The sequence below is a fragment of the Mytilus edulis genome, chromosome 2 (genome assembly GCF_963676685.1).
Source record: "Mytilus edulis chromosome 2, xbMytEdul2.2, whole genome shotgun sequence".
In the NCBI taxonomy this organism is placed as follows: domain Eukaryota; kingdom Metazoa; phylum Mollusca; class Bivalvia; order Mytilida; family Mytilidae; genus Mytilus; species Mytilus edulis.
In genome coordinates, this window is record NC_092345.1 from 22,382,028 (window position 1) to 22,396,619 (window position 14,592).

The 14,592-nt window shown below is 29.9% G+C and overlaps 1 protein-coding gene across 1 annotated transcript in view; it reads right to left on the reverse strand.

Moving 5' to 3' along the window:
* Positions 1–14,592, reverse strand: part of LOC139511735 (polycystin-1-like protein 1) — a gene marked incomplete in the record, with an annotated part of 223,869 nt that overhangs the window by 66,576 nt on the left and 142,701 nt on the right. Inside the window, 3 exon segments of the mRNA XM_071298777.1 lie at positions 5,225–5,281; positions 6,470–6,677; positions 11,624–11,738. Of these exon segments, the coding sequence (XP_071154878.1) occupies positions 5,225–5,281; positions 6,470–6,677; positions 11,624–11,738 (380 nt within the window).

Here is a 14,592-nt window from a genome sequence, read left to right on the forward strand (position 1 = left end):
TTCTTTTTAAGCCAATATAACAAAATCTTCTGAAGTATCATATTCAAACCCATTATTCTTCCAAGTCAAAAGTATTTAAAATGAATTATAATCATTAGTAAAGATTAGGAAGCATCAAAAGCATTGTCATTATTTATGTATCAGTATTAACTAAAAGAAATGTTAACATTCAAACGTTAAACTAAGGGCTGATGAATATGTTTTATACTAGAAGACGATGAAAAAACAATTGTTTATCAAACAACTTTACATTGAAATATTGACTAACCCATAGCAGCTGTAGGCTTCCCAACCAACAATTGGCTTAAAATGAGAAATCAAATAAAAATAACTTGTAAAGAAGCTTGGAGTAATTAATCTTTCATATATCCCAGTGTTAGTTAGAAACTGAAAAGCATTATTGTTTATTAATTGCAATTCAATATTTCATAGGACGGGTTGATTTCAGGCCGGAAGTCAATGGTAATAGAAAACCATGTTTTTTCAAGAATATTAAACTTTTTTATTGACAATCAATGTTTTGTATGCATTTATTGTCAAATCAATGGTGGTATATCCGTAACCTAACAAAACTAACTAAGAGTTAGGATTCAGGGATTTCCATCCAATTTACAACTATGACTTGACATTTTTCTTTTTCTTACAAATAATAAGTATAATGGTTGTTTCAACTGACATGCAATTCTATTGAGATAATTCAAAATTTATTTGCAGATATTACATTAAAATATATTATTAATCAATTCATTAAAATTTTACAAATTTTACCTTTTTATATAGCTTAAAACATTTAAAATTCTTCATACAATTTTTGAACTTATAATTTAAGTTTAGTTTTTAATACTATTACTAGAACATTTTGTTTAACAGAATTGGTATTGTTCAATTTAGTTAATTAAGTCTTCAATTCGCCCACCTTAACTACATTAAAAATTTATAAAGTACTCAAGCTAGCTTCTTCCTTTTCTTTTGCAGCAAGATCGATGAGAAGAAAAAAACTCTGTAACATGGGAAGCAAAGATGAATGGATAAGGACCAAGAACAAAGACAATTTGTGTTACACAAGACTGACTTTCTTAAGACAATGTTTTTCAAATCAATTATGCATCTATAAATGCTTGTCTACCATGAATCAATTCTGAAATATGATTTTTCAACATTGATTTATTTGTATATCATTGCTGACAAGTCTTTCTTTCAGTTTTTGTATCTGATGTACGACTAAAAGGTTCCTTAGAACCAGCTATGCTTATATGGCCATCAATCAAATAAAACAAAAAGGGAGTGACACTGAACTATTTTTCTTATATATTAAAGTATACTTTACTTCCAGACAGAAAAACAATATTTTACAAGCCACAGATAAGAATTATGTAAGAAAATATGCATTTCAATCTTAAAATCTGTAATGACATCCAGCAAAGTCTTTCTCAATAACATCATTTAATTCCTAAGACTAGAGACTTTCTAAAAGAATTTGTTTGCAAAGGCATTATGGCTAAAAAGATACGACTAACAAATAAATTAAATAAAAAGGCAAACAAAGAACAAACTCAAAGACACAATGATCAATATGAAATAAAGAGATGTGATATGATTGACCATAAGACAAGTTACTAGCTAGTTACCCTAGATTCAGTAGAGATACCTTATCACAAGTCTAAACATAAATAAACTAGAAGCAACAAACAAGCTATATTTCTCATCAAAGAGTGTTTTGACTGATGAAAATTGAACTTTTACTGAAAATTAAGAAAATTGTCCAAGATCGAAGAAAGGCCGTACAGTGACCTATAGTTGTTAATGTCTGTGTCATTTTGGTCTTTTGTGGATAGTTGTCTCATTGGCAATCATACCACATCTTCCTTTTTATACTTGGCTTTATCTATTGTTTTTGAAAATCTATGACCAGGCATACAAAGTTTGATTAATGTTTGATGGGAACCATACAGAAGGTGTGATAAAAACAAATAATTTCCAAATCTTTGAACTTATTTTCTAAAAAAAGTCTTTAAGAAATTTTGTTTTTTAGAAATAAAACTCTTGTTAATGACATTTTCTAAACCTGTGAAATGACTACGTAACTTTTCAATAACAGTAGGTGTCATCTAAAGTCCAATCTAGTTTTAAATCCCTTCCTTCTATGTGATTCTCATACTTATTATACTGTCTCCTTCAGGTCTATTTTAATTACGTCCCTAAAAGTCATTCTCCACAGAACAATCAATTAGTTTATGGAATGCCCAGACACATACAAATATCCCATGATGCTCATACATTTCTGACGATCAATCCTGTATAAAACATCTTTTATCATCATGCTTTTTTATATTGCTGTTTTGCGTTAGGTTACAGCGTTACATTAAATTAAAGTTTTCATTCCCAAATGTCCCATTCCTGAATTTGACAGATTATTTTCTAGAGGTTTAATCCCAACAGGAAAGAATGCTTGATAAGAGAAAATGTGGTTTGTTAATATGTAACAAGATCAGCAACTATATTTGGAGAAAATTTGACAGAAGATTCATATACAACATAAATTTTTTATGGATCCTTTGCGAACAGAATATATTGCTTCCTGGTTCTAAAAAATTCCAATAACATGCTACAAATTCAAAATTACCTTGTTAACTCCTTTTCTATCCTTCAACATTGCTGTCTTAATAACCAACCTCTAGTACAGAAAACTGTCTGAAGGCTTATATTCAGCAGATACAGTTTTAAAAATTTCAGGAAATATTAATAAAATAAAAGACTGGACAGGAATAAATGTTATCTTAACTGAATATGTTGTTTAAGAAGTTAAAAGTTGAAAAAAAGGAAGCAATGACACAAGTGCAATTCTACCATTTGTCTGGTCCGAAGTGGCAGTTGAAAAAAGTTGAATTATGAAAAGAACCTATAAACTGCAGGAGTGATGGCAATTGCTCACACACAAACATTATTGTTCAGGTGAGCTAGAAAACTTCATCCCATTATGAATTCCAACATTCCAGAAAACATTTAGATTTAATGGTTCTATTACATTTAGCCGCTATTATCCCCATGGTGACAGAAGGTTTTTTTAATGTAAGAAGTCTCCCATAAACTGTTATCAATCCTATCATGAACATCTAAATAAACTAATTTTCATTTCCCAAAAGACTGAAATCGCATAAAAAACTACTCAAAATGTTAGTTACTTAAAAAAAAATATTCTGAAATATTTAATGTGAAGATAAAACAGCATTTGGAAATTTTTCAACTTAATGGTCCGAGAACACAATTATTTCGTAGTGCATTTCTTTTAGAACATAAATGAAAATAAAAAAAATCCCACCTGCGCTTTCTCAAAGAAACTTTTACAGTGTGTTGTACTACTTTTGGGACAAATTATATCAAAATTATAGAAAACTTCATCGGCTCTAACTCAAAATATGGACAATTTTATATTTAGGGCGTCTTGAAATCTTTTGACAGCTTCCGAAGTGCTAATTTTCAACCTTTTTCAGCTGGACCAAATCACTACTTTCCTTTAAAATTCTGGACCCAATTTTTTTTACAGTGTAATTTCACCCCCATACTTGCAATTTGAGGCAATAAACATGGAGAAATAAATTTGGAAGAGGTATAAAAATTAATGGCAAGTAACCCACTGTCAACACTAGGGACTATATTCGTGAACAACGAAAAACAAGGGACGACAATTGTGGTCTCGGACCTAATGTTATCTAATTTTTTCCAAATTAATATGGTAATGTACTACATGTACTATGGATAAGGTATACAAAAAGGATATATTAAACTAAGAACAGCGCACTTTTCAAAATTTGTTTAGTTTACAATTTCAACATTAATTTACATGACATTTATGTCAAGGCTATGAATAGAAGTAGATATGCAGAATATGAGACAGCAATCCATAGACACAAAAAAACAAAACATGTAAAGATCAACAAAATATATATATATTTTTTGTTTTCAACAACTAACAGGTGTCTATTGGATACATAAAGTTTGACATTGCTAAGCGTCTTTTAAGGTTGTAAATAAATTAACAAACACTATTAATGAATCTGCAAAGAACAGAAAATCCGTACAGAATGAAAGATTATGTGTGACAAGTTTGCTTCTTCAAGAGAATTTATATTATCTTCCCTTTTAATTTCATTCACTTCAATAGCCAACAGTATATAGCGGAAGAACTGTAAAGTAAGTTTAGCAAAAGAAATGAATCGATTTTAACAGAATTTGTAATTATGGCTGGCATAAAACGTATGTCACACTAACCTAGATCTTTCTCATATAGATATTTTTTCATCCCTTTTCTTCAAAGTCATAAATTCTTCGGATTTCTCATCAAATTACCACATGAAACAAAATGCCAATTCTCTAATTACAATTAATTTATCTGATATATAGTCTCTGAATAAGACCATTGTCACAACATTTGGATGAGAAAATAAAACTGCACTTAGCAGTGTCTGCTATCATGACATTAGGACAATGTTGTACGAGAAATATAATTCAATAAGAATCTATCACTGCTTCACCAGTAGAATTACACTAATACAGAAAATTAAATCAACATTAACACAGAATTATTGCTCTTGCAGTCAACATCTAATGCATAAATTGTGTCTCAGGAGTTGATATCTGTAGCAAACACATTTATACAAACTTGTAGTCTATATTTATACATTCTGGAATATTGGTAGTTGGTCAACAATTAAACGACATATTTTGTGTCTAATAGAAAACAACTAATACTTGATTTATATTTTTGACTTCATGTAATTGGTTGACTGCTTCTGTAACATGGTCAAATAATATAGAAATCTTAAAATTTACGCCAACAGTCTACAGAGATGAGATGGTAATATACAAAGAAGATTATTTGTATATGATTTGTTATTAAGATTTTATAACATCCCCACCTCTCATATATTACTATTTATACCCAGTGGGCTAATCAAGCAGGTCCTTTCTTGTTTGACAATCAATGCTTTTGAATAGCTATATGGTTGGAACCCCCATTGTGAAAATGGCTGAAACAGCCTGTGGTAGCATTGCCAAATCTGAAGACTTTTATAAAGAAGAATTTCTAATCTGTGCACTGCAGCATCACCTATTCTAGATGATCAAGTACATATCAAATTTGCTGGTTGGTGTGTTGTATAGACATCTATATATATATATTTAACCCAATTATGCAGTACCTGTACTTTCTAACAAATCTTCTTACCTTCTGACTTAATGACACCAAAGACTCTAATGCTTGGACTGTCTGTAAGACTTCTAACTGAAATGTAATAAATCAATGTCTCTATACCCGGATAAGAAAAGAAATCTCTTTATCATGTTTATTGTTCTTCAAAATATTTCTTGAGAACAAACCTATTGGGAAATTATATTGCCTACAAAAATTAAATTAAACAGTGATATTGTTTTATTTTTTGCTGATCTTAGACTTTTTCAATCACTGCAGTATTTGAAGTCATTTTTTTATAGTTAAAGCAGTTGATATGGTACAACCTGTACATGATTTAAACTAATTACTTGGAAAAGCTGTCATTTATAATGAGAACTAAACTTGGTGATAACAACTGCTCCTTGTTAAGTTTAATTCAGGAGGGATAAGATGGTTGTCAGTGTCTGACAGTATATAACTTATTTTTCTCAATAATGTTTCTTGCATAACCAGGAAAAACTTTACTTTACTTAATCAGGATGTATATTGATTGATATTTTGGTCTTAAGATAGTCTAAGATAGGTCTTTTTAGCTGTTATTGACTATGAATTGGCTTTCAGTAACTGCAAGTACTATCAGGTCTATAATTTGTGTCTTGTGTGAATTTGCTAGTTTCTTTGTGCTTCTTATAGATGTTATGAGTTGTTTCTTTGTGCTTCTTATAGATGTTATGAGTTAAGCCCTTTTCAAAGTTCATTTCTATGTTGTGAATGCAATTGTGTACGGGATATCTTATTAGACAATTTAAAACGGGCGCTGTTGTAAGTTAAATAAGGAAGATTTGTAAATTGTCTCTCTCAAAAAAAGAGACAGATGACATCCCTCCCTTCAATGAACTTTGTGAAAAATGCCATTCAAAATGTTACTTAAAGCATAAAAGCCTAGTACTATTCCAGAGGACTGTAGTGCTAAAGGGGTCACACTAAATCTTCATAACATGTCAAGACAAAGTTTCATTTATTCATATCATAGAAGTTAAGCAAGCTTTAAAACCAGGTTTAATCCAACATTTTATAAATAATAAAATGCCTGTACCAAGTCCAGTATATTACAGTTGTTATCCATTTGTTTGATGTGTTTGAGCTTTTGATTTTGCCATTTGAAAATATTTGATTAGAGACTTTCTGTTTGAAATTTTACTCACAAGTTCAATCTTTTTGTGATTTTACTTTTTATTACCCATTTAACATTATAGCAAATTGTTTCTTTCTTCCTGCTTCCTTTATAATGGAACTTACCTCATCTCTCAGTGCCAATTGTTGTAGAAGTTCCAGCATATGTTGTATAGACTCTGTGACTTTGTTATCATTGTACTTTACAGACGTGATCAGCCTTTGGAGACATCTCCCGAGGGACAGGATACAACTCTTCATCTGATGTTCATCTCCACGTCTTCTGGCTAATGCTAATCTACCAATAGGATTGGTGGAATCTGTATGACTGAAACTGAAATCAAAATAAAAGATTTTACATATATTGATCATAGTAGCTCACCCCTTTGTACATACAATATCAAATAGCAATGTCAAAAAGTTGACAACCATAACAACATTTCCCAAACTACAATCAAGAAATCTGTTGAATGTTGAAGGATAATAAATAAAATTGAGAATGAAAATGGGGAATGTGTCATAGAGACAACAACCGAAGGTCACCAAAGGGTCTTCAATGCAGCGAGAAACTCCTGTACCCGGAGACGTCCTTCAGCTGGGCCCTAAACAAATATGTATACTAGTTCAGTAATAATGGATGTCATACTAAACTCTGAATTATACACAAGAAACTAAAATTAAAAGTTTTTTCCCAGACATCAAGGCTATGAAACTATCAATCCATTTGAAACATTGCAGCAACTGCCCTTCAATATTCTTGACATTTGGAAACACCATATCTCCTTCTGTAGATAACTTGAACAGTAGGGAAACAGAAGTAATCTACTATAAATCTAAGTATAATATGAATATGCATATAAAACTGTATACCTTGCATGTTATGTTACTGTTGCAGACAATAATCCATTAGGTACCAACCAGTCAATGGGAATATCCTATAGTACATGGATATATGATGGGAATCCAATTTATTCTAAATAACTATTCTATAGACTTAATCACAACAGTTAGATGGACCTAGATGAATTCCATCCATGTCACGTAATAATAGAACAAAATTGACAAATACAAAATGTAGTATTTTATTCTTAAATCAATATCATACTTAATTATACATTACTGATTAAACCTTAAACTGACTTGACTTACCATATTTTTTTTTAATATTCATTCTATTCATAACTAATGTTGATGAAGAGAAAACCCATCAATAAAAACCAGCCATCTCTATCCTTGTATAAGGAATATACTTTTAATTTTTTAATGCTGTAAGCATTTTAAAACTACACTGGCCAGCAAAAGAGGAGCTAGTTGCTGCATTTTCAGCCTACAAGATGTAACTTTTACTTGTATTGATTCCTTGGATACCATAACTTACTCAATAAGCTATTCTCTGTTGTCAGTGGGATATTCTTGAAAGTCTCTTCTGACATATTACTAGCTATGGTGCCAATTTTTCTTGCTTGAGTAAAATTTATCAATTTTGTGATTTATTTTTAAACCTAGTTTTGATGAGTAAGTGGAGCAAAATTGAATTATAAATTTATCCTTTTAAAGTTAATTTTCATTTAAATATGCAAAGAACATCAACAATATCCTTTCTAAATAAACACATCAGATGTTGAATTTTTAACAGCTTTTATTTCTTGTTTGACAGTCAGTCATGTTTGAATTCTTAAAATGGATGAAATCAAATTTTAAAGTCCTAAAGTGAATGACCATTAAAACTAAAATCAGAAGTAAATGACTTTTCAACCAGTAACCTACAAAATGTTAATCTTTAGTATTACTCCCATCATGACCTGGGATTGACTAGCTTTGTATGATAAAAAATAAAATGCACAAATATGTTGCCATGAAACTGTCTCTAATTTATTATTTTCACAGTCCACAATAATCACTGTCAATATTAACTACATCTTTTTGGCGGCATCAATGGTTTTCTTTTCTTTAATATCAAAGTGACAAAAAGTTCATTGGTGGAAAGATATAAAAATACCCAGAAACAAATGAGACAAAAAAAATTGATGAAAAAGTCATTATTGACAAAACTTTGTTGCATGATAAAATAATGCAGCAGAAATAAAGTCTTTCTTTATGAAAAAAAAAAACACACCCAGCAACATAAGTTGCAAAATATTTATAACATTCAAGTCGCATTAGAGAAGATTTTCTAAATTTTTAAACAAAATAAAGACCAGAGTTTTATCAGTGCATTAAAAGTGGTGAATCTATATGTTCATGATGTTAAACACTGTATCTATTCACATGCTGTTTTAAAGGCCTTGTACTGTAATTTCAACAAAATTATTGAAAATTACAAGGCGCCTTTCAAACACAACCAGTACAATCATTCTAAGTCTCTATACATCAGAACAAATAGACACCCCTTTATGAAATGTTAACATCATATTTTTATTGACTTCAATGCAGGTTTTCTTTTAATCACCAATAAAATTCTCTGGTCTTATTTTTACCTGGTCAATCTCTTCAGAGATCAAAAGACTCCCAATAAACGATAAAACGTATTAGAAGTTTTTTTCTTTGATTAAAATGTTTATTTTAGGTTGTACATTGATATTAATAAAATGAACCAAGCCCAAGATATCAAATTGGATACATTGAACTTGTGTATCTATTTCTGTAAAAGGAATGCATGTTGTAACATAACTTTATTCTGCAGGATCAATTTATCTCAACATTACAGCATCAAAAGAGATCAAATAGTCCACCTGAGATTGATATAGAAAATTACAGAAGGAGAATTTATAGTGTACTCTCTATTTTTCCTTGAGGCTCTGAATTTATTAAACAACCCACATGAGAAAGGTTAAGATGCTACATAGCTTCATTTTTCAATTTTAAATACCATTTTAATCTAATTTAATCCAAGGTATCTTGTGTGTAGAAGTCTTTGCACAAAGTTGGGACTAGAATTGAGAATGGAAATGGGAAATATGTCAAAGAGACAACAACCTGACCAAAGAGCAGACAACAACCAAAGGCCACCAATAGGCAGCGAGAAAATCCTGCACCATTTTTGTTATTAACACCAATTGGCCTAAACATTTAAAAGTGTATAAATTTATCATTGACATTTTACTGTTAAACGTGTTAATGGTTCATCAGTCACATCATCATGACAGGAAACGGCATTATGCAAATTGAATTCACTATTTGAATCAATACAAACTGGTAAGCCAAACACTTCAAATTACTGTGCTTATACAAAAGGAAATACCCATTCTCAATGCATGTACCAACTGGACAATTTATTAAACAGTGGCAGATCCAAGGGGGAAGGTTCCATGGTTTGAAACCCCCCCTTTTTTTTTACCATTAATGCATTTGAATGGGGACATATGGTTGGAACCCCCTTTCTCCTGGATTGGGAACCCCCTTTTGAAAATGGCTGGATCCTACCTACCCTGTTAAAGGTAGTTTGAATCTCATCAAACTGATCAAATGGGAAACAAGTTTTGCCAACTTTTTTGGTAGTTAAACATAATTTATGAAGCATTAGTTCTGTAAAAAGTATTCTTACCTACCAATTCCAGTGTTTGACTTTGGTTATCTACATGTAGTTATCAAGATCCCTCTTTAAATTCAGTTTGACATGAATATGGAAAATTATGGCCAGATAAGCTTGAAAGGTAGCATTTACTATACAAATACCAGTTCAACAAACTATTTGTTTTACATCTTTTTCCCAAATGTTCGGCTCAAATGATTTAAAAGCGAAAGTTTAAAATATATACAAAGAAAGGTTGTAATTTCCTTTCGCTATTTTTTCAAAGGAAGGAATATATCTGTCAAGTGGAGGTGTGTGTCATTGTCAAATAACTTTTATCTATATAGACGATTGTTATAAAAATATCACATTTAAATTCTAGTCTAAATATATTTTTTTCTTTCTGTCATGGATTCTATGAATCGGATTGATAGAAGTTTAAACAAAGCTCAATGAACACAAAGACCCATACTTTAAAAAATCTATGAAAACTACAAATAATTTGATAGTATAATGTGTGCAGACCTCAACTGTCTACAAGAAGGTCATAGTTTTTTAGATTGCAATGAAAGAGGTTTAACCAATAGTTCAATATCGTTCTGGGGACCTTCAAAGGAAGAAAACTAATAAAGGTTTACGTTAATGCTAACCTTTCAATATCCCAAATGCATTTCAAATTTAAATGACTTCTGGTGGTTATAAATGTTTTTTCAAGAATTCCAAAAATTTATGACTTGAAATACCACTCTACATACCAAATCCTTTTTTGGATGAAAATGTTCAATCATTTCAAAAACTGACAAACTACCACATATAAAATGAATATGACACAGTAAAATTGAGCTCTTTATAATTTATCAAAGATTTTAATATTTGCATTCTTAGTCAAAGTCATGAGCTTAATTTTAATAATTATACTCTTTAAAACGTTCCGAAAGATTAAAAAAAAAATGCTCAGTATGAATTTTTTCAAGAATCAAATTATATATTAAGATGTGACTAACATGAATGATAGAGCCTCAACACGTCATAAAAGGTGAATTTTAAAATACCTATCCCATATGGGCCCCAGTTTAGTCAGAAATTTATTGATATCTGAAGATCCCCCTAAATCTCATCTAGTTTACTTTCTAAGTTTACAAATCTAACACAAATACAATTCTTTTCATCTTTGAAGAATTTTATCATATGTAAACAAATGGGACATTTTCTTGTCATATTAACTGTTATAAATTTAAAACGTTTATTTCTATTCAACAGGGTCATCTACATTTTTTATCAATTGACACTGTGTCAAGAATTTAACATTGCTTGCTTAAAAGAATTTATAAATTTGAAGTATATTGCATTTTATTCAAATCATATGTTCAACAATAATGAATTGCTAAGATTGCTTTCATTAATACAAAGACAATCACTAATAAATTTAAAAAAAACATTTATATTGATTTTGTAATAATGAAAAATATATTTGCCATAATTGATATTTAAAAAAAACCAAATTGTCCTCTAAAAATATATATTTTTCTTTCTCTGTAATTTTGGACACTTTTCTATCCATCATTTTATCAAGATAATGATTAAGTATAAATATTATAGCCAGCTAATCATACAGTAAATTTTCTATTACAGAAATTTATACTTTTATTAAAACCAAGTTGTGCAAATGACGAATATTTAATAATAGAACAACATCAAAGACAACACTATATAAAAGCATTTTATAAAAACTCCCCTGAGACTTATAATTAAATAAAGTTTGTACTCACACAAAGTCTTCCAAGTTCTGGCCTGATCCGAGAGATATTGGTTGAACTTCTAACAAATATGTACACACAGATGTTCTCGCTAGCAAATCGTCCAATACTGATATGTAAACTGTCACTGCAATTGGACAAAATATCAAGTTATAGCCAATATTTGTATAGTCAAGAAAAATCTATAATCAAGTAGAGTCGACGGAGAGAGACAAGAACAATCATAGTCCTACTGTTCCTTATATACAATTACAGTCAAAGTTCAAATAAACAGGTACTCTGTCAATAAACGGTATTATTATATTGGGAGAATCTTAAAATTATCTCCTCATAAGTACTTTAATATATATTTATTGAAAAAATAAATATAGGGTTTATATTGATAATAAAATGTTTATCAAGGTTCACATTTCTCAAATGAGTTTTTAAATTTCTATGGAAAATATTTGCAGATAATACATTCTTTTAGACAGTCCTCTTCCTAATTTGCTTGAATACAATTATAATTTTGTTTTCTTCATTGTTAATCATCATTTTTTGAGCTATAAATATATGGTGCAAAGGCATGATTTGTTAAAGAAACTCTTTATAGTCCATATGTCATTTGTAACAGATTTTAAAATGTGTATGTCAAATCATTAAAAGTTCTTTAAATCACAATACTATAAATATCAAATTACTTCAATTTTGTACCTTTCTAGTTTTGGACTTAAAATATTAAATGCATCTAGTTTTACAAACAAGAAACACCCTCAAGTAGAACAATCCTCCGAAACAAAGTGTTTCAAAACTTTAACCATTTACAAAAATCTAATGCTTTGACGGTGTGAATCATTTATTCACCTAAGGTCCTTCTTTCACCTTGGAAACCATGTAAATTGCAATTAAGTAATGTTGATGAGGTGGAAGTTATAAAGAATATGGAGACGAGCAAGCACATATTACAACATTCATGTTTGTCAATGTTAATCGCTATTTTACGTGGAGCTGCAGGGCACAAACTAGGAGTTATAATTCAATCTAGTATTACATTCTACGCACTCCAGATTGTCTTACTGCTTGGGTAGTCAATCATCTACGATGAAGATGATGTGAATTAATGAAAGTAAAATGAATGGCTGAAGCATATCAACTTTTGTTTAAGATTTGGTTTCCTATCAAAAAGAATTGCTTAAGGATAAATATTTACTTCATAGTGTATGAGATTTTGTGCTTGGAAAATTTTCTTTTCAAAGACCAAAATTTGATAATTTGAACACTGAAAAACTTTTAAGAACAAAACTGAATTAGTCAATGACATTACTTAACATTTAACAGGCTATTATTTGAACTTGGTATCATTTTTAGTTATAGAATTTGCATGATTTCTTGTGTTTAAGTTTTTTAATAAATTCCGTTTATTTGGTGTTATGATGTTTTGAGCGGTTCATAACACTTTCCATACAATGTATTTTGGTTAGATAGTGTTGTGCCCGGCACAGTAAATTCTAGTGAAAATATACTATTTTCTTTGTAATAGAAAAATGTTGTGCGCAGCACAGAACATTATAGTACAAAATAAAGATGGAATTTATTAAGAATTTCAATAACAAGAATTTAAGCAAAAAGCATAAAGATGTGGTATAATTGCCAATGAGACAAATCTCCACAAGAGACCGAAAGACACACTTTTTGTGAGAATAGAAATAAAAATAATCAGTTGAATTTTGAAATAAAATACTTTAAAATAGCTCTTCAGAAAGTAAAGCGAAAAAATGTGTTACGAGGCGAGACTTATGCCTTCTTCAATACAAAATAGGTAATTTTACTGAACATTCCTTTAAAAAAATGGGATTACCTGAATTTTCTCCCCTTATATGCTTTAAGTTAAACAAAATTTAAAAACATTTGCGCAAACAGCCTTACCAATGAATAAGATACACAATAGTTTTCATTTTAATGAAGAGTCTTACAAATGAATTGCATTTTTATCTCAATTTTTGCAAATTTCATTGAAGATCTAGATTATAGTTATCTGCTATTTTACAATTCAAGATGGTGGAAAATACCAATTCACCTTTGAAATAACTTTGCAATATCAAATGTTATCATCTTCATCATCATCTTTTTTTTTTTTTTTTTTTAAATATCTTGCATATACTATATATCAACTGTCTACTTCACTTTTAAAACTGTCCCATTAAAAAAATGAAAAATTAAAGGCTTATAAATATTGATGCAGTTATGAAACCTATCATATTGTCTCAATGTAAACAGAAACAAAGAAGGGAATAGAGAATCTCTAATAAGATTCAAATAAATGGATGTTTTCTTTTCTACATTGAAACCATTACAAACGACTGTGCCTGGCACTATATAGAAAAACATTATTCCGAATCTAATCATTCTGATAGCCATTTTATTGATTAGAGGTTAGACACTTGCATGAATAAAAATCACAAAAATCTCAATAAAGCTATACATTGACCAATTCTACATTAATTTCCTCTCGCATTAGGACCTGGCTCATTAAATCGCTGTCGTGTCGAGATATGTTTCTATTGTTGGTTCCATTCACAGTGTACAGTTAAATCTTGATTGCAGAATAAATATAAACACATAATTACCATCACTTAAAAAGTGCCTTGGAGAAACTTCCACGACCATCAATGTGAAAGTTATAATGAGAATTATACTGACATATAATGGCAATTTATTGTATTGGAAAAATAAGCTTCTTTAGTTTTTGTTTGGGGAAAAATTGTAGGTCCATCAACTTGCTTTTGTCCCCGCACATTGCATCAGAAGGATCCCATTGATTTTCTAAACATAAAAGTTATCAGTGCTGTCGATAGAATTTCCTGTAGAAACTTCAAGTCTAAAGCTTTTTGAAATAAAACCCAGCGATCAAATGTCAGAAGGTTTTTAAAGACATAAATGCCTGCTATAAAGCTAATGTATGAAAATTGCTTTTTCAGTAAAGAGAAACCATTTTCTTAATT